Source organism: Dermacentor andersoni, chromosome 2 (assembly GCF_023375885.2).
Source record: "Dermacentor andersoni chromosome 2, qqDerAnde1_hic_scaffold, whole genome shotgun sequence".
In the NCBI taxonomy this organism is placed as follows: Eukaryota; Metazoa; Arthropoda; class Arachnida; order Ixodida; family Ixodidae; genus Dermacentor; species Dermacentor andersoni.
The window spans coordinates 27160787-27182296 of record NC_092815.1 but is presented as its reverse complement, the minus strand read 5'-3'; the positions used below and the strand labels follow the sequence as shown (position 1 = coordinate 27182296).

The 21510-nt window shown below is 48.0% G+C and overlaps 1 protein-coding gene across 5 annotated transcripts in view; it reads left to right on the top strand.

Annotated features, from left to right (window-relative positions):
* Positions 1-21510, top strand: part of LOC126542537 (uncharacterized) — a 129616-nt gene that overhangs the window by 20723 nt on the left and 87383 nt on the right. For all 5 annotated transcript variants that reach the window (XM_050189649.3, XM_055077320.2, XM_055077322.2 and 2 more), the window contains exons 7-8: positions 7818-7942; positions 12565-12823. In XM_050189649.3, coding sequence (XP_050045606.1) covers positions 7818-7942; positions 12565-12823 — 384 coding nt within the window. The remainder of the gene's footprint in view (positions 1-7817; positions 7943-12564; positions 12824-21510) is intronic.

Genomic DNA, 21510 nt, shown 5'->3' with positions numbered 1-21510 from the left:
CGATGGCGGCTCATACATTTGCGAGTGCTGCAATCTCGCTGCTCAGTTTACGTTGAAGCGAATGTTTGCAAGTTTATACGGCTGATAAAACTACTATCCTTACTTCGTGGAGCTGTCTACACATTTGCTATTGCAATTGATGGTTCGTATTTCGGGCGAAACTGACTTTTTTAGAGGTAGCCGCTGAAAAAAATATTGCTCAAAATTTTACCCTGCATAATGAACGCACCCCCCAACTTTGTGCTTATCTTTCGGGAAAAGTGTGTTCATTGTGTGAGTAAATACTGTCACGTGGTCGTGACGTCAAAGAACACAGTAGCAATACTGTGGAACACAAAACTAACTTTTATTGGGCGAACCTGTGCCCACAAAAGAGGCTACACTTATAGCACAACGATAGCGGCGAACACGGTCGGCGATCGTCGAAAATCTGATCAGCGGGTCAAGCGCGTCGGCTTTTATACAGAATCGTCGAATGTTCCAGACTAATCGTTGCGACCCGCGTGCCTTCCACAAAGTTCTACACCATTCGCGTCAGGCGAATAAATCAGATAACACAAGGTGCGGCGATAACAGACTGCGGATAGAAGCATCGATAACTTTCCAGAAACTTCGGATACATGCAAGCGCGTCCCGCGCGGTGCGATAAGATTTGTTAGGCGGCGAAACGTGGTCGCCCGATAAATATAAGTACACGTGTTAATACCCCCTTCTTAAATAGCATCGTCCCGATGCTACAAATATAAGAGAGCGAAACACAAAAGGACACTTATTAAACATAAGTAACAAAACAACGAAAAGAAATCAAGTCCAAAGGTCAGTTATGCGAAGTTCCAAAGTTCGTCAACGCTGGTGATACGGCTTGAGTCGCACAACGTGGACAATTTCAGGTCGTGAGCGGCGCCGCTGTGACAGCGAAATGCCGTCTGGCACGACCTCATAGTCCAGTGCGCCAATACGTCGGATGATCTTGTACGGTCCGAAATAGCAACGCAAGAGCTTCTCGCTCAGTCCTCGTCGGCGTATAGGGGTCCAAACCCAAACACGGTCACCGGGCTGGTACTCGACAAAGCGTCGTCGGAGGTTGTAGTGTCGGCTGTCGGTCCTCTGCTGGTTCTTGATTCGCAGGCGGGCGAGCTGTCGGGCTTCTTCGGCGCGCTGGAGGTAGCTAGCGACGTCAACATTCTCTTCGTCAGTTACGTGCGGCAGCATGGCGTCAAGCGTCGTCGTCGGGTTCCTGCCGTAAACCAGCTTAAACGGCGTGATCTGCGTTGTTTCTTGCACCGCCGTGTTGTACGCAAAGGTTACGTACGGCAGGACCGCGTCCCACGTCTTGTGTTCGACGTCGACGTACATTGCTAGCATGTCGGCGAGGGTCTTGTTCAGGCGCTCCGTGAGACCATTCGTCTGCGGATGGTAGGCAGTTGTCCTCCTGTGGCTTGTCTGGCTGTACTGCAGAATGGCTTGGGTGAGCTCTGCTGTAAAAGCCGTTCCTCTGTCGGTGATGAGGACTTCTGGGGCACCATGTCGCAGCAGGATGTGCTCGACGAAAAATTTCGCCACTTCGGCTGCGCTGCCTTTTGGTAGAGCTTTAGTTTCAGCGAAGCGGGTGAGGTAGTCCGTCGCCACGACGATCCACTTATTCCCGGATGTTGACATCGGAAACGGCCCCAACAAATCCATCCCAATCTGCTGGAATGGTCGGCGAGGAGGTTCGATCGGCTGTAATAATCCTGCTGGCCTTGTCGGTGGTGTCTTGCGCCGTTGACAGTCTCGGCATGTCTTGACGTAACGGGCGACTTCGGCGGTCAGACGCGGCCAGTAATACCTTTCCTGTATCCTCGACAGCGTCCGGGAGAATCCAAGGTGCCCAGCGGTTGGATCGTCGTGTAGGGCGTGCAGTACTTCTGGACGCAGCGCTGACGGTACAACAAGAAGGTAGCTGGCGCGGACTGGTGAGAAGTTCTTCTTCACGAGCAGGTTGTTTTGTAGCGTGAACGAAGACAACCCACGCTTAAATGCCCTGGGGACAACGTCGGTGTTCCCTTCCAAGTACTCGACGAGGCCTTTTAGCTCCGGGTCTGCTCGTTGCTGTTCGGCGAAGTCTTCCGCGCTTATTATTCCAAGGAAGGCGTCGTCGTCCTCGTCGTCTTGCGGCGGGGGATCGATGGGGGCGCGTGACAGGCAGTCGGCGTCAGAGTGTTTTCTTCCGGACTTGTATATTACGGTGACGTCATATTCTTGCAATCTGAGGCTCCACCGCGCCAGCCGTCCTGAAGGGTCCTTTAAGTTAGCTAGCCAACACAACGCGTGATGGTCGCTGACGACTTTGAATGGCCTGCCATAGAGGTAAGGGCGGAATTTTGCTGTAGCCCAAATGATGGCGAGGCATTCCTTTTCAGTCGTAGAATAATTGCCTTCCGCTTTTGACAGCGACCGGCTAGCATAAGATATCACCCGTTCAAGTCCGTCTTTCCTCTGGACTAGGACGGCACCAAGGCCTAGGCTACTGGCGTCAGTGTGGATTTCAGTATCGGCGTCCTCGTCGAAGTGTGCAAGTACCGGCGGCGACTGCATGCGTCGTTTGAGTTCTTGAAATGCGTCGGCCTGCGGCGTTCCCCACTTGAACTCGACATCACATTTCGTTAGATGTGTTAGCGGCTCCGCGATGCGTGAAAAGTCCTTGACAAAGCGCCTATAGTAGGCACACATGCCAAGGAATCTGCGCACTGCCTTCTTGTCGATTGGCTGCGGGAACTTTGCGATGGCAGCTGTCTTCTGCGGGTCGGGGCGTACTCCAGATTTGCTGATGACGTGGCCTAGGAATAGAAGCTCATCGTAAGCGAAGCGACACTTTTCCGACTTCAGAGTGAGCCCTGATGACTTGATGGCCTCTAATACTGTCGCAAGCCGCTTAAGGTGATCGTCGAAATTTCCGGCGAAGACGACGACGTCATCCAAGTAAACAAGACAGGTCTGCCACTTCAATCCTGCTAAAACCGTGTCCATCACGCGCTGGAACGTTGCAGGCGCCGAGCACAGTCCAAATGGCATAACCTTGAATTCATAGAGGCCGTCTGGCGTGATGAAGGCGGTCTTTTCGCGATCCCTTTCGTCGACTTCTATTTGCCAGTAGCCAGACTTGAGGTCCATCGATGAGAAGTATTTAGCATTGCAGAGCCGATCCAATGCGTCGTCTATCCGTGGGAGGGGGTATACGTCTTTCTTCGTGATTTTGTTCAGTCGACGATAATCGACGCAGAAACGTAGGGTTCCGTCCTTTTTCTTCACTAAAACAACTGGAGACGCCCACGGGCTTTTCGACGGCTGGATGATGTCGTCGCGCAACATTTCGTCGACTTGTTGTCTTATAGCTTCGCGTTCTCGCGTCGAAACTCGGTAAGGGCTCTGGCGTAGTGGTCGAGCGCACTCTTCGGTTATTATGCGATGCTTTGCGACTGGTGTTTGTCGAATCCTCGATGACGTCGAAAAGCAGTCTTTGTATCGTCGAAGCAGACTTCCGAGCTGTTGCTGCTTAATCACGGGGAGACTTGGATTTATGTCGAAGTCTGGCTCGGGAACTACGGTCGTCGGGGTAGATGCAACAGAATCCGAGAGGACAAAGGCATCGCTGGTTTCCTGAATTTCCTCGATGTATGCGATCGTCGTGCCCTTGTTGATGTGCTTGAACTCCTGGCTGAAGTTTGTCAGCAACACTTTCGTGTTTCCTCCGTGCAGTCGAGCGATCCCTCTTGCGACGCAAATTTCACGGTCGAGCAGTAAACGTTGGTCGCCTTCGATGACGCCTTCTACGTCAGCGGGTGTTTGGGTGCCGACCAAAATAAAAATGCTGGAGCGAGGCGGGATACTCACTTGATCTTCGAGCACACTCAAGGCGTGGTGACTACGACAGCTCTCCGGCGGTATCGCTTGATCTTCCGACAGCGTTATTGACTTCGACTTCAAGTCGATGATTGCGCCGTGTTGGTTCAGGAAGTCCATTCCGAGAATGACGTCTCGTGAACACTGTTGCAGGATAACGAAGGTGGCAGGGTAAGTCCGGTCATGAATGGTAATTCTTGCCGTGCAGATACCACTCGGCGTGATTAGGTGTCCTCCAGCGGTCCGAATTAACGGGCCTTCCCATGCAGTCTTAACTTTCTTCAATTGGGCTGCAATGGGTCCACTCATGACAGAGTAATCGGCTCCGGTGTCTACTAAGGCGGTGACTGCGTGGCCGTCGAGAAGCACGTCGAGGTCGGTGGTTCTTTGTCTTGCGTTGCAGTTACGCCTCGGCGTCGGATCACGGCTGCGTCGCGTTGACCTGTGGTTGGTACGTGGCGTCGTTAGGTGGTCTTTCGTCAGCGTGTTCTTTCCTGCCAGACTTCGTCGGGACGGCGGTGTGTCGTCGTTGTTATGTCGTCGAGATAGGCTTTTCGGCGTCTTCGTCGGCGGCGGAGGATCTTCGTCAGTTCGACGAACAGCAACCGCACCTCCATCGGTTGCTGCTTTTAGTTTTCCGGATATGGGCTGACGGACCGGCCCCGGGCTGGGCCAGTGTATGGTCGGCGCTGTGGCGACAGGTAGCGGCCTGGTGACGGCGAACGGGACGGTCGTCGAGGGCTCCACTGAGTGGCGGCGAGGTAGTCGGCGATGTCACGAGGGCGTTCACCTTCCCTCGGGCGCTGTGCGTTGACGGCGAAGCCTCGCAATCCCAGCTCGCGGTATGGGCATCGGCGGTAAACATGGCCGGCTTCGCCGCAGTGGTAGCAGAGCGGGCGGTGGTCAGGAGCGCGCCAAATGTCCGTCTTCCTCGCGTAGGTGCGCTGGGCGACGGGTGGTCGTGCTGGCGGCGGCGGCGGCGGACGACGGAATTGCGGCGTGACAGGGCCCTGGCGCGGTCGCGGAGGGGGACCTTGACGGCGTGCGACGGCGGCGTAGGTCATCGCTTGCGGCTCAGGCTGCGGCGATTCAGGGGCTACTCCAAGTTGTTGGAGTTCCTCACGTACGGCGTCGGCAATCGTAGTCGCTTGAGGCTGTGACGATGGCAAGACCTTGCGCAGTTCTTCGCGCACAATGGCCCTGATGGTCTCGCGCAGATCGTCCGTGGCCAGTGATTGAATTCCGGCGTAGCTTGTTGGCTTGGTGCGGCGGTCGAATTGCCGGTTCCGCAATTCCAGTGTCTTCTCGATGCTCGTCGCCTCACGAAGAAACTCGTCGACGGTCTTCGGTGGGCTTCTTACCATTCCGGCGAAAAGTTCCTCCTTTACGCCTCGCATCAAGAAACGCACTTTTTTCTCTTCGGACATTTCCGGGTCGGCGTGCCGGAAAAGACGGGTCATCTCTTCTGTGAAGATGGCGATGGTCTCATTGGGTAGTTGGCCTCGTGTTTCCAGTAGAACTTCGGCCCTTTCTTTTCGGACAACGCTCGTGAACGTCCTCAGGAAGTTACTGCGGAATAGGTCCCATGTTGCTAGGGTGGACTCCCGGTTTTCGAACCAAGTCCTCGCGGCATCTTCCAAGGAGAAGTACACGTGTCGTAGCTTATCCTCAGAGGTCCAGTTATTGAAGGTCGAGATCCTTTCGAAGGTTTCGAGCCAGGTTTCAGGATCCTCTGACGTAGCTCCACGGAAGGTAGGGGGCTCCCTGGGTTGTTGAAGTACGATGGGTGACACTGGGGCAGCCATCGTGGTTGTCTTGGCCACAATCTTCTTGGGCTTCTCAGGTAGAAGTCCGTGCTCCGGGGGCAGCTGTTGTAGACGACGGCTTGCTCGCTGGTCCAGTACTACGTTGGTGCTCTCTTTGCGGTCCGGGCTTGGATCACGGCTTGTCGGGGGCGTCCGGTACATGGACGAAAAGCACCTCCACCAGATGTCACGTGGTCGTGACGTCAAAGAACACAGTAGCAATACTGTGGAACACAAAACTAACTTTTATTGGGCGAACCTGTGCCCACAAAAGAGGCTACACTTATAGCACAACGATAGCGGCGAACACGGTCGGCGATCGTCGAAAATCTGATCAGCGGGTCAAGCGCGTCGGCTTTTATACAGAATCGTCGAATGTTCCAGACTAATCGTTGCGACCCGCGTGCCTTCCACAAAGTTCTACACCATTCGCGTCAGGCGAATAAATCAGATAACACAAGGTGCGGCGATAACAGACTGCGGATAGAAGCATCGATAACTTTCCAGAAACTTCGGATACATGCAAGCGCGTCCCGCGCGGTGCGATAAGATTTGTTAGGCGGCGAAACGTGGTCGCCCGATAAATATAAGTACACGTGTTAATACGGTATTTTTTGCTTTAGGATCACTCGGACTCAGGCTCGCCAAAATTATACTCAGCTGAACTCACTCAGACTCAGGCTCGCCAAAATTATACTCAGCTGAACTCACTCAGACTCACCGAAATTCTACTTAGCCGGGCTTGTTCAGACTCGGGATGAACAAACTCACCAAAATTTCTACCTAGCCAGACTCACGGGGACTCAAACACGTAGGTAAATTTGAATCTGAGTGAGTTTGCTGACCTATGCCTATAGCACAATGAAACCTCCTTAATTCCACCCCCGTTGATATGGAAAATTGAATAATTCTGATTTGCCCCCTGGTCCTGGCAGGTGTACGCAATATATGATGGCATCAAACTCATTAATTCAGACATATTTGGCCACACACCGGTTAATTCGGACAAACCTTGGAGTGCCGCAAATGCGTGACATAAAAGAGCAGAAGCAGCAATAGCATCTAACCAAAACGAAGCGGCGGAACCCACATCACCATTTATCGGTGCAAAATGACAGGAACGCTGGAACACTTCATGTTTATTTGTCGTTATAGCCTTTATTCTTGCATTTGCCGCTGTGCATGACACCACATTGGGAGTGCGCTTTTAGAACTGCGTAGTCACCATCATTGATCGCGGCAATGGCAACCACGGTTTCATCCCACCAATTGTATATAATAACATTAGTTTCGCTTTGACTCGTGCGCATTGGCCGCGTGCATTACAGAACCATGCAGTCACCATCTGTGATTATGAGTGGTTTCGACTGCAGCGGTTGTGGCAGGCAGGCGTTGGGTGTGTGCCTTTAGTACTGCATAGTGAACATTCATGATCGTGGTGTCGATGGCGACCACTGTTTCGTTAGTAGGGGTTGCAGTGAGCAATAGTTTCGTTTTGACTCGATGTTATGTGTAGGCGATACCGCAGCCCGCACACTGGCATCAAATCTGCTGACTACATCATGAAAGATGGGTGATCCGTTGCCGACCAGCTTACTGGTGAAAAAATAATCAGGATGTGTGCGCGGTAGCGAAAAGCACGTCTTAGATGAAGACATTGGTTTGGAAGACACGGCCGCAGTGAGAATAAAGTCACGAGGCCTTCGCCACTGCGACCACTAATCAGTCATGAAATGACGAGAATTGCTGCTTCCAAACTGCTATTGTGCAAAGTAGATGCAGGATTTGCTGATTTATTCACTAAATAAAATTTGTTGAGGTATTAAGCATTTGTTTATTATTCTCTTAGTACCCTTGATAATTTGACATTTGGTTAATTTACGAATTTTTTATTGGCCCCATGAATTACAAATTAACAAAGTCTTACAATGCACAAAAATATATGAAAACTTACCTGCTTACAAAATTTTGGATCTGAAATTGATTCTCTCTTTTGTTTCTTTTACTTAACTTTTTATTTTTGCTTACAATAATTGAGTTATGCCCTAGACCTTGCCAAGACGGAAAGAAAGAACATGGCACTGAATGACTTATTTTAATGTACACTTATCCATGTTCCATTCCCTGCAGATGCAGTCATCAGTCAGGAGGACGCAGCCAAGATTGATGCCTACCTTAGTCGAGAAGATGATAGGCGGCAACCCAACCGGCGTGGACGGGGCCGTGGTGGCAACTTTAGAGGTCACAATAACAAGGTGAGGGGGGTCACAGGGGTAGCAACAATTAAACATCTGCTATCTGGACTTAGCTTAAGGAAAAGTATCACAGCTGTATCAGTAGAACATAAGAGTGAATACTATGTCGGGGCTGACTATTAGTGGTCTCAGAAATAAAAAGTAGTCATTATTATACTTGCTCTCAAGACTCTAAGCTGCCTTTCATAAGCATGCTTTGCCAAGTGGCCTAAGCTATGACATTCCTGAGAGCTTAATGTGCACCAAGTAGTGTTTTCTTTCCCTCTAGTTGTACTTGCTTTCTTCCATTCCTCCAAAATGCATTAGTGACCCAATTCAGGTGCATCATTCAAATTTTCAGTGGGTTCATCTCACTTATAGTAGGTGGATTTTGTAGTTTCACACCATTTTGCAGGCTCCTTGTTATGCTATTCATACCCTCCTTTAACCCTTTCGCTGTCGGACCTTTCTGGCCGTGACGCACCCCCAGTGTCGGCTTGGTTTCAGGGAACGAGCATAACAGGGAATGAACATAGCAATTTATTTTTGATTATGATTGGTATACAAATAACATAGTCAATGCAATATGCACATTTCAGTGTTCTGCAGCTGTTGTTAGTAAACATCATCATCATCATCGGCCTGACTATAAAATCCGTTCAACATCCGAATCTGACAATGCGGAACCTTCTTCCTCGCATGCGACTCTGTCCGAGTCCGAATCCGAGCTCGGCTCGTATTCTGAATCGGAATTGAGCCACCGCTCCACTGAGCAGACGAAGGTCCCGCGCGCTGAGCCATCCGAAAGTAACCGCGCGCAGGGAGGATGCGCTTTCAGTCGCCTGCACAACGGAGATAAATGGGACGTTGCGTGGTCAAGAAGGCAGAGGGAGATGGAAAAGGCTAAACAAATTCGAAGGGCTTTACGTTTACTGCTGCAAGTCGGAAGCGACGGTGCGGCGAGAGAGCGAAAGCAGCAATCGAGTCACTCTTTTCTGAGAGGCAACGGCACGTGCGCCTGAACTTGACGCGCCGTAGCAGGCACACCAACAGAAGAAAAATAAAAACCTTCAAACCAGCGGAGAGGGCAGAACAACCCTTGAACCCATAACCACACGCGCGCGACGCATGATCCAGCGATCGCGGAGCCACCGCGCCACTCAGCAAAGAGAAAGTAGGGAGTGGCAGTCGCACCGTACTCTTCAATACATGGATTAACACAGGTCGAGGCGAATATACGATCTTGTAGAAAGAGTCAACAGATGGCGTGGCAAATCCAGGAGCGCCAGCTTTGCGCTCAGGCGCGAAATTTTGAACGCACGATAGAGAACGTACCGGTACGTCCGTGACAGCGAAAGGGTTAACTCAGTGTGCTTTCAGCAGTGGCGTACCAACTATTTTTCGAGTGGGAGGGCAACTCTCTCTATCTTTCTCTCTCTCTCTCTCTCTATGTGTATATATATATATATATATATATATATATATATATATATATATATATAGTAGTAGGCAAAGAGGGATTCTTCAGGCTACCTTTCAAACGTAAAGAACTTGAGTGGTGCTACAAGGTAAACAGAACAAGTACAAGGTAAACAGAACAAGTATATATATATATATATATATATGTACACACACACACACACACACACACACACACACACACAATATTGGAAAGTGACCTTTGCAGTTCGTGCCACCTGGGATTTCTCTGCCGCCGCTACTCTGTCCGCATTGATGCCACGCCAACAATGGCAGCTGCACTACTATAAACCTGCATACAATTTCCCCTTTGAATTCTGCGGTATACATTAGTTTTTCATATGCTTTACAACGAAGTCCAACACGGAGGGTTCCTTCCAAGGGGAGCGGAGTGAGTCGGTGCACAGCGCAGGTGGGAGGGATGTTAGGTAGATGCCGCTTTAGCGGCCACAGAACAATAAACGATGACTAGTTCTTTTATTTAATGTGTTAATGACATGTTGATTTGTTGGAAAATATTCATTGGAGGTTATGCGGAAGTTCGTGATCACGACTGGGCGGAGAATGCATACTCAGAGCGGGCCCAGGTGGCACACATACTGTGAAGTTCACCTCCCTTGTGGATTACCAGATTGCCATTGCAGTAATAAAGACTGAAAAATGTGTCAGCGAAAGTTATCTTTGTCATCGACAGATCTGGTTTTCACTCATACATTATCAACTATTCTAGTGTTGACAACATTTGAGGAAGCGTCACTGAAGTGAGACAAAAAAAAGTCACTAAAATTCACGCTATAACTGTGAAGTGTATTTTAAGAATGTAGGTGTTTTGAAACACTCTAATGTAAGCTAGCGTGAAGTAAATAATTTACCTAGATGTGTCATGTTGGTCTAATGTTGGTGCAGCTGAAGGAAAACTGAATTTACCAACAGAGTATAGAGGGTTCTAGCTTTAATAATGTATTTATTATAGGATAGGTGAATATCAAAGTTTGAATATGAATAGTTGGTGTGTAATATTTTATTTGTATTCTATTCGGTATTTTCGAATAGCAAAACTACTGTATTTACTCGCATCATGATCGCACTCCCATATTGATCTCACCCCGAACTTGTCACAGCGATATGTCGTGTGCCAACCCTAGCTAATGATGATCGCACTTAACATCTGTTGAATGCTACGCGAATGACTCTTGTAGACATACCAAGTGGTCTGCACGCACCAAACATTATTAAGCAGATGTTCCATTTCATTCCTTTCATCACTTTCCGCACTTCCATGAAAAAAGAAACTACAACCAAGCTTACCTTGGCTTTATTATTTGTAGGCTTTGTAATGGTTTTGATCAAGAACAACAAAAAAGGCGATTTTCGATTCTTCTAGTCTGAACTCGTGGGCACGCAACAAATCGCGAGCGACAATAGCGGCCATGTTTACACTGATACGTTAGCAGTGTACGCTATTCATACGCCGACGCTTGTAACACAGCTACGATATTCGCCCACTCTCAGCGGAAACGTACCATATTAGGATAGTAGTGCAGACAAATGCTGCAGTTTCTGCTGCATGCCCGCCATGTGTTTCTATGTCATTGGCAGCTAAGCGCGCCCACCTCTGTTTCTGTCCCCTCAAAGTGGACATGGCTACGTTATTGTCGTAAACTTGCCGATATTTACAATATTATTTGTTACTGATACGGAAGAAACTGTTTCAATGTGCGTAATGTTCACACGAGAAGAAAAACAAAACGCGTTCGGTGTGTTCGGCTTACTCCACCGGCCGCCATTTTTGTTATGGTGTCCCGCACTGTTCAGCGGCAGCCGCCTGATTGTTGATCTGTTGTCATCTCGCAGCAAGCGTTGGATGGAAAATGTTTTTTTTTCCGCGTAATCGCGTCAATTTGCGTAAATTTTTTTGACAGAAAAGTGCGATCATTATGCGAATAGATACGGTAACCAAATATTTCACAACAAGTGACTGTTCAAATCGGGGTACTGTTCTCCGGCTGCTGGGCGAAGTACCGCAAATTATAATTCATCATCATCATCATCAGCTTGTTTTATGTCCACTGCAGGACGAAGGCCTCTCCCTGCGATCTCCAATTACCTTGCCAAGGTTGACGACTGGGCGTGTCGGTATAGCGTATTAGAGGTTGGATTGTGCAACATTTTGACGAGACACACAGAAGAGAAACATACACCACAGAGCGCTACTTGCAACTATCGTTTATTCCCTTGTCAATGGAATAAATACAGGAAGATGCTCAGGGGGGCAGGGCTATAGCGACAAAAAACAAATACGCAAAACAAAAAATGTTTTGACAAACATGGCCATTTACCAAAATTAAATATGTATGTGATTTTCCAGGTGATATAGAAAGTGTTTGTTTGATAATTTGATATATCCATGTTCAATATATCGAGGTTTGGCTGTATATAGGGTGTTATCATTTGCAATGCTTGCCATTCAAACCCTGTCAAGGTGCGCCATTTCCGAAAATGAAAGTGCAATCGAAGGAGAACTGACGAATGAGCTATCAAACTTCCTAATGACGTCTGCCTCAATGATTTCACGTGTCAGCGGTGAACTATGTTTAGCTAGCACTTAGCTTTTTTTCCAAGTAGGGCTTACACCTGTGGTCGCCGCAATGAATACCCACATGGCCCTGTACCTTGTTGCACACATTATTATGGTGCTCCCTGAGACGCTCATTTAAGCACCTTACTGTCTGTCCCACATACCTTTTTCCACAAGAGAAGGGGATCACATATACCACACTAGGGATGCAGGGCACTAAACCCTTCCTGTGTTTCGCAGTACAGCGGCCATGCCTGGCTTTGGAAGCAAACTTGCAAAGCTTTGCTAGCTTTTCCAGAGCGGAAAAAAACACTGCAACACCAGCGCGTTGCCTTACCCTCTTCTGTTTGTGGGGCACATCATGTATTTAAGTAGGTACTGCAAGATTTTTTCTTTTCCAGTGGCGTATGTGGTTTTTTCCGCCCCGATAAACTCTGATTTCTCTCTGGCATTGGAATTAGACACTGAAAAACACTGATTCAAAGAGGAAAATATAAACATCAGGAAATAACCCCTGAATTTTAGGAAAAATAACCGAAACACAAAAGCCTACTCACAGTTCATCTTGCCATCTTGAATGCCACAGAGAGGAGGCAATGCTCCACGAGGTGGCGGGGCTCCACGAGGTGGCTACCGTGGCGCTGCACAACATATTGAGCCATGGGTGGCACCACCCTTTGCCATGCATGGTCCAGGCCTCGTGCGATTTGGCGCGCAGTCTCCACCCCAGCGAGCTTTTCACCAAGGAAATGTGGCCAGTGCAGAGGGGCCACGAGGCAAGATCTTTGTGAACCCCCAGTTCCGCAACGGTGCCGCCGGACTGGGACCTGGCGCTCAAAATGAAGGTATGTAGAGACCCCCCTGTTTAGTCTTCGCCCGTCGGCGCTGGCATCCTGATTTTCCAAGAAGTCAGTAGCAAAAAAGTTTGCGGACTCCTGCATGCGCCAGTGTGGTGTAGAGTCAAATGTAGATTTAATAAAACCCGATTTTGCTAAATTATTTATAGGGATGTGTGAATCTTCAAAAATTTCGAATACCATTGAATGTTATATCTTGAATATCCATATTTTATTTGAAAAGTAGGTATTAAAATATTGTCGAATATTCAAAGCAAATCAAATATATCGCCGGCTATGCGGGAGCAAACATGGTCCTTAGGATTTGTTTCTGTTTAATCTAAGAATATGTGTATGATTTTGTGCTGAATTTGTAATCATTTCACGGTGCTGGCAAAATTTTCCCTATAAAGCACACTCAGCCACTGGGTGTTCAAGCACTCAATAGCCAGGGGCTCTGGTTTGCCCACAGTTTAGGCGCACTTAGAGTGCAACGAAAGTTTGTGAGCGCAACTGCACAAAAATATCCAACTGAAATAGGAGCTTTCATTCTGGAAGTATAGGTTCAATGGGCTGATTTTCAGAAGCAGTGCCTTTCGATGCGGCCTCACTGCAAATATGCCAGCTCCAAGCCGCATGCCCTTGTCGTGCCTCCGTGCAGCATATCGCATGCCTGTTACTACATTTCAGGATAGATCGATGACTGATCCACTACTGCCATACGGGTCCAAGTGAAACCTGGGACTTGTAGTGCAGATATCACAAGTGTTCCACGATGGGTATTACCGCAATACCTGTGTGCGTCGCGGTATGCTAAAAGGCACTATCGTAAATGAGTACAGTTACATTACACACGCTGACTTGGAGTTATGACCACATTTTTTCATGCAATTGAAGAGAGAGGTGCCCTCTCTCTTCCTGCAGTATAATGTAGTACAGTTAAACCTTGATATAACGAAATTCTTGACATAATGGGAGTATTTAAGTTTTCATAACCTCTTGTCCATGGAACAACATAGATTTAGAACTTCAATAAACAAAGTGTGTTTGTCTGTAATTTCAATATAACAAAATTTCACTGCCGCTGCAAAGGAATACCGAGGCAATAAATGGAAACTTGCGCAGATGCAGATGGTCAAATGATTGAATTACAAGTGGCTGCTTGCAAACGCACCTGTCAAATCGCACGCCGCGCGACATTAGCTACTGCCGAAGTAGAACCGCATCATGTTCCATATGGACCCTTTTCGCAGCGATCCCATGGGCGCTGCCATGTTGATCACGTGGTGACGCATCCATTGCTTGCCTCAGCTGCCTCCGTTGGCGCTGCATTTACAATGGTTGTTTATGACACCAGTGTGGTGTCACCGCACTGGTGCAGGATGGCGATATGTCGCCATCCTGCATGTCACGGTCAAACTCGCCCAGCCACTCTGTGAATCAGTTGCACGTCATCAACGCTTTAGTATTGTGCCTGTAGCGCACAGGTACACAGCTCCGAAAGCAACGCAGCTTTTTTCATTTCCGATTACACACAGGTGGCACCGAAGTACTGTAACGCACACTTTACTGTGCTTGCCGCTAGCACGAGTCGCTTTTCATGGCACGAATCTTGTCCGGTAGCATCTGATAAAATAATGCAGATTCGTCTGTGTTATACTCGTCCTGCATGTTGTAGCTTGCAGTAATGGCTCGGTTTCCTACAAGCCAAGTGGCAACGCCGTGGTTACTTACCAAAGCCGCTTCGCCGACAATAGATTTAAAAACAATCCCGTGCCACACTTTGGATCGATGTAGCCAGCCATTGCCTGGGCAGAAGTCGGGAAAATCTAGCAGGAACGCAAAATTTTTAGCTTTGCCCAGCATCATTGGTCCACTTATCGGAATGTTGCGAGCCCTCGGCGAACCACTTCAGCAGCGCATCCTCTGCATTCGCATAGGTGGCCTTCTGCAGGCACGGCATTCCCATCCGCCATCCTGAATTACAACTCAGGCCCGACTAGAATGAAGCGAGGAAGCATGGACACTAGTGTGGAGAGGCCTGCTTCGTGGTAATGACCAGAAAACGAAACTTCTGAACTTTAGCCAGCACCGTAGTGTGTGTGCCGACACAGTGCGGGAGTTGCAAGAAAGAGTGAGGAAAGGAGAGCGGAGTTGCGAGGACGGGCGGGAGGGCGGTCTTGGAAGCCACACGCCGACACATGTGGGCAGCGCGTGACGATGGGGAGAGGGGCATGAAACAGATGGTTCACTTCCGAGGAAGCTTAGGAAAGCAGACTACACGTGCAAAGGCGCCGGAGGTCGTTGTTATTTCGCATCGCGGCGGCGGGTTTATGTCGTTCGTTCGCTGTAACCGATCGGCGGGGCTCAGAGACGTTCGTTATACCTACGATTTTATGCCATTGCAATAATGTATATTTTGACGGTCACACGGCTTTAATTCGTTTTAAGCGAAAGTTTGTCTTAAATGGGGCCGTATATGTGGGCTCGACTGTATTGGAGCACAGTGCATTAGCCAAAACTCTGTTACATTTCCAACAGTTGATCGCACAGATGCAAGGTGAAAGCGGTAATGGTTTCATATTCGTGCGCTGTCGCTGAGGCAACATGTGGCGTGATGCCGAAAGAACGATCTCGTTTCTCTAGAACAAACTGCTCCGCGTAAAGGGGTCAATACAGTCTAGTGTGATAAGATTCTATCAAGCCCCAGGCTCTGTGTGCTTTAGGTGCGAGTGAAAGTGTGCAAGAGTGAGGCAAGAAAGTTGGTGACTTCACAGGCAAGCAAAGGAAAAAGGGGGGTGGAGAGTGAGCTCGCAGTAATGCAATGAAGTGCACGCGAAGGGAGAGGTGGAGTGAAGGGTAAGTTGGCGCACATATTGATTTCTGGCACGCGTCTCGGTCGTGGCTACACATGGCTGTAAGTGCGGCTGAGCGCATACGCAGCCACTGCCACGTGTGCACAGAGTGGGTGTGCTATTAGAGTTGTCGGACGATCTCGCCGCTGCCACCATTTGTAAGGGTTGAAGGTCGCAGAGAGGAACTTGGGAGGAACTAGGCGTACAGGGTTTATTTACAGTATTTACATTTTAAACAAGAGATACATTCGACAGTCGAGCGTGGCTCCCAAATGGAGCACACAAGACGAAGCATACAACATGCGAGCACGAAGCTCCAAACACATTGCTTCTCGAGCACGAGCACACTGACGAGCACACACTAGCAGCGACAAACAGCTGCTTATAAACACTCTGTGTTTCCTAGATCCCTAGGTGAGGGAAGCGTTCGTATCATCGTAACCGGCCCGCCTTTGAGAAAAGGGGGGAGGGGGTTTACACGCACACATTCCGCACAGGTTTCACTGCCCCCTCCGAGGTGAGACGGGCCCCGCAGAACTCGGGGCTTATGTCTTGAAAGGCGTGTCTTATTCCCCGAGCTGACCCCCGTTGCGTGGCCGCCGGTTGTCCGTTGTCTTGCGTCCTGTAGTCGCCACGAGTGTCAGCAGAATGTGGCGAATCCTGGGGCCCACGTACCGCAAAGCACCTTTTTGTTAGGGAAGCTCTTCTTGCTGCAGAGAGACCATGTCGGTGGTGGCAGATTCAGTAACAATAGTTGGTCCGCCGATCGCGTTTAGTCACAACGGCGCCGAGGGGGTGTTGAAGCGGCACCTCTAGGTCCCTACGAAATGAGTCACCACAGCAATTGTGATTGGCTTCCATAGTTCTCTTCGGGGAAGCTCGCAACGCTCGCAGCTGGCTGAGAAAATTTGCATGTTGCCACCTCGGCAGGCCATTCCTAACAGTGCCAAGACGGCGTGGCACCATTTAAGCTGTCTTCCTGCCCGGTTCGTATTGGAGGTTGCATAATCTCGAGTCGTCCCAGTACAGGCGACGCTACAGTGAAATATCAATATAACGAACTTCAGGGGACTGCAGTAAATTGTTTGTTATTCTGAAAGATTGTTATAGTGAAAGCCCATTCTGCCCATCAACCCATCTGTTCATAAGTTGTCACCATATGAGCTTTGCACGAAAATGTCGCTGTTGGCTCTTAGCACCCGCTGTTGCTATTTTCCATAGATTCCGCCGCCATGCACCACCGTATAATAAGAGTGGCACGTGCAAAACAGATGCTGATGCCAAGAAAACTACAAGAAAAAAAAGAAGGTAGCTCCATGTTGCCTTTAAAGCGCAGTGTTTGTAGGTTTTTGTTTGTTTTTCACATTTCCTGCCGTGGACAAGGCAATTGTCTCGCTCGAGGCAGATACCTAACTGTGTCATAACGCAAGCGCGCGTAAACGACACCGTCTGGAAAGTGCGACAGTGTGGCATCCCCGCGAGTACGAATGTTACATTTCACCACACGCGTAGCTAGTAGGGCTGCAGAAAGAAGCGCAAAAGAAAGAGGCATATGCAGAAAGAAGGGTGAAAGAAGGGAGAGATGAGGCCTCCATTGCTAGGCAACTCTTTTCTGGGCAGAGCATGCGATCGCAAAACCTGATGCATCGTCGCCTCCGCTCTTTTTCTCAAGCGCCATCTCAGGTATTCCGAAACCAAGTGCCGCGATGTCACTTCTGCACCTTGTCTGCTAGCCTACCAATTCAGCTGCCGTGAAGGATACATGGAATCTAAGAATCCCCAGATTTTGGAACATTAGTTCATAGTACTGAGGCATTGTTAAGATTACAGGGAAACTGAATTATAATCGTTATTCTGAAATTAGTAGTACTGAAATATTTTTACATTGAAACTGTAAGAAGTCAGCAGGGGATTTCCGAGAAGTTCGTTAATGTGGCGTTCATAGTAACTAGGTTTTACTGTGTCAGCTGCGGGGGCAGAGTGCATGCGAAATCGTGGCTGGCTTCGCTTAATTCATACCACCAATGTGAAGATATTGTCGACGTACATGGCATGAAACTATGTCATTCGTCACCGACTCCCAAATTTATTAAATGAATTGTTTTCTCCTTCAAATTTGCTTTCTTTTTTTCACTTACCCGATAATTTGGAAAATTCTCCAGCCTTGTTCCATGTAATAAAAAACTTTTGGTGTCTGTACTCATTTGCATAAAAGGTCAAATTTCAACACGAAATTTCAATATAACGAAGAAAATTCGTGATTTTACCAACTTTGTTATATCGAGGTTTAACTGCACATTATATTGGTGATTTTGCTATATTCTTGCAAATTCAGTAACTTGACAACAGCGAATCGGTCATATGTCTCGCACTGAAGGAAGACAACAGAAGAGGCTTGCTGCACTGCACAAGTCCTGCTTGCATGTGGCACAAGACAGGGAAGAAAAAAAAAGGACAATGTTGTAGCAGTTCTTTTCTAAGCAACGGTCATAGCATACAGTTCAGCACCACTGTTTGGTTGGTTGTGACCGCAGCGTTTGACCTGCTCATTTGTTACTTTTGCAGCACCACCCCACCCCCAAGCCTGAGCTTACTGCTTGACAGCAAATGCGATGAGTGAAGTGCTGGCACAAGGTCAAATGCTTCCGAGTGTACGGGCATTTGTTTCTGTTTACTACAATGAAACCTAATTACTACGAACACTACATTAACAAATTTTTCAGATTAACAAATTTTTCAGAAATGCCCTGCTGATTGCTTATGGTTTCATTGTAAAAATATTTCAGTACTACGCACTTGAGAATACCGAACTTCTTGGAATAACGATCACTATTCAGTTTCCACGTCATGCTAGCAATGCTTCAGTACTACGAACTAATATTCAGAAATGTGGGGATTCTTATATCTCCGTGTGTCCTTTATGGCAGCTGGAACAGTAGGCTAGCAGACGACAAGGCGTAGAGAGCGGATGTCGCAGTGCATGGGCCTGAAAAACCTGACGGCTCCCAAAAAAGAAGAAGAAAAAAAAAAAAAGAAAGCGGACGAGCGGAGGTAACAACGCGTCGGGTTTTGTGAGCGAAGTGCTTCGCCCAAACAAGTGTCACCTAGCAATGGAGGCACGTCTCTTGCGTTTTCCTCCCATTTTTTTCTGCTCACGCGTCTTCTTTGTTCCACATTTCTTTCTGCGGCCGTGCTAGCTGCACACATGGAAAAATGTAACCTTAACGCTGGCGGGGATGCCACACAGTCACACTTTCGAGACACATCATCTCCTGTCGAAAACGCCTATTTGCAGCCTGTTCCAGGAGGATTCTGAATTGAGGAGATTAGCTTACATTTATGTATTACAATATTTACCTGATTTTAATGCACATCGTTACACCCGCCACAGCTTGGTAGCTATGGTGTTGCGCTGCTAAGCATGAGATTGTGGGATCAAATCTCGGGCGCAGCAGTCGCATTTCCATGGGGGTGAAATGCAACAACGCCTGACTCCCGTGCATTAGCTTGTTAAAAATCTCCTGGTGGTCAAAATTGATCCAGAGTCCCCCACTGTGGCATGCCTCATAATCAAATCGTGGTTTTGGCACATAAAACCCCAGAATTCAATGCACAACATAATTTACAAGAATATTAGTCTGAAAATTCCTTGGACAATTTTCGAGATTGCTTGAGCAATGATATGAAACCAAAACCTCAGTTGTGGCTTTTTGAACATCTTGCCGTCAGAGCCAGCCTAATCAACTAGGCTTTAACAATATCGCAACCATGGATGGCAACATGAGTTTGTGCGTAAAATGACGATGCACTGCTTTCAGTCTGATTACGAAGGCAGATTCAACTGATAATTATTTTACATGTCAAGCTAGCGGCAACACGTTGCATCACGTGTTCTTGGTGTACCAGAGAATTGCGTGCATCGTGAGCCGAACTACAAAGTGGTTAGTTATCAAGCGTGCTATGAACCGTACAGGGTGTGTTGTGATTCTACATAGACAGTGATAAAGTGCTGCCTAAGAGTGACAATGATGGACATTAACCCCCATATTCACAAATGCCTCTTAAATTGAAGCCCATGCTTGTTTCCTTCGGCACATTCACGACAGGCGTCGTTTAGATCAAGTCAAGCATGGGCTCCAGTCAGGCATGCATTTCTGAATATGGAGTTTGTAAATAAAGTTCCATTCTCTCAATACAGTGGACTCTCTTTTAAACGGAACTTGAAGGGACCAGGGAAATTGGTTCAGTTTATCAGAAGTTCCATTTACTGAGAGACAAAGGTGAATACAGTTGCATGAATACAAAACCAATGAACCATGAGGATGGTGTTCCGTGTAAAAGGCAGTTCCAATTAAGCAATTTCCGTTTATCGACATTCCACTGTATAAAGTTTGCTAGTTTTATTGTTTTCTTTTTGCCAGAAGCAGAAGCATGCTAACCTTTCTTGCTAAAAAAAAATAAAATGCACATCCCATTTCGACTTTGCTTAGAGCTTTAATGTCATTTTTACATTAGTTTTCAGGGATTTGAATCAAGGCAAATGCAGTCAAATCTTGATAATTCAAACTGTGGGTATGTGCGGCTCTCACACGTACCCTGATATGTTGTTTTCTCGCATAGCTCCCATTCCTGTAATCCGGCTTCGCCGCGTGGCTTTACTGCGGTGGTCGGTATGTTTGCAGGGTAGTACGAGAGATGGCTTGAGTGTTGCTCTGCTAAAGCCACCTAACGGCAGCGTTATCAAAAAGGAGAAGGCTCCTCCTCTTTGGCTTGGGGTCGGCAAGCGGCGCGGACATTCTTCGCATGCGCCGATCCATGCTTCTGCGAGACCGTCTCGCGAGGCCTACCCCGGAATGGACGACCACAATCGTTTGAACGCGCCACCGTTCGCGTAATCGCACGTGCGAACGACCAGGCGTTGGTGTCCAGCGTGGGGCGAACATATTCGCTCAATATCCGGTCGCGATTAGTCAGACTTCCGCGATTTGTCGCGCACCCATCAGCATGTTTGTGGATAGCAACTCGGCTAGCAGGCATTAGTCTATGAAAGGTGAAATAAATGCCCTTGCGATTGTTTGCACTACTGTGTTGACGTTCCTTTGTCCCAAGAGCACGGGTGAGAACGCCACACTTGATATAAATGACTCCTGGTGTGAACGTTCCCAAGGCACCAATTGCGTTTCCTTTGGCACATTCACGACAGGCATCGTTTAAACCAAGTCAAACATGGGCTTCAATTTACGATGCACATCTGAACACGTGGCTAAGTCTTGCAAAAGTTATTGTAACCACCAGCAGCCTTCGGGCCTCCCTTTTCTGAATAAATTCATTTATTATTTCCTCGAAAATGGACAATCTTGAAAGGTGACATTGTATGCCATGCAATTTATGAAATGGCTTGTTTCCTTTATGTAGGACTTCCTATGTGCTCCGTCGTTTTTTAAAGCTCATTGAATCGAGGATTTAAGTGCAGCGCTACATTAGGCGGCACTTGTGCACTGAGCTCACACGAGCGACGAGTTCTGAAAGTGCGGTTTCATGGCACCGTAGCACAGGTTGCCTGAAGCCACCTTAAAAAAAAAAAAACATTACATATAGCCAGCACTCCAGCCTTATCGGGCCATACATGCTAAAATAATACAGTACTTGCAATGGGTGACAGGCACACTGGCTGAGGTGTGGTCGTACTGCTGGGTCCAAAGCGCCGCCACGTAACCTGATTTGCTATTGAAAGCGCGGTTGGCGGCACGGTATGTTCGAATTAACCGCCGCAAGCACTTGCGTGTTCAAATTACTGGATGTTTTTGCTCATTGAAATACACGTGATTTTGACAGGACCAC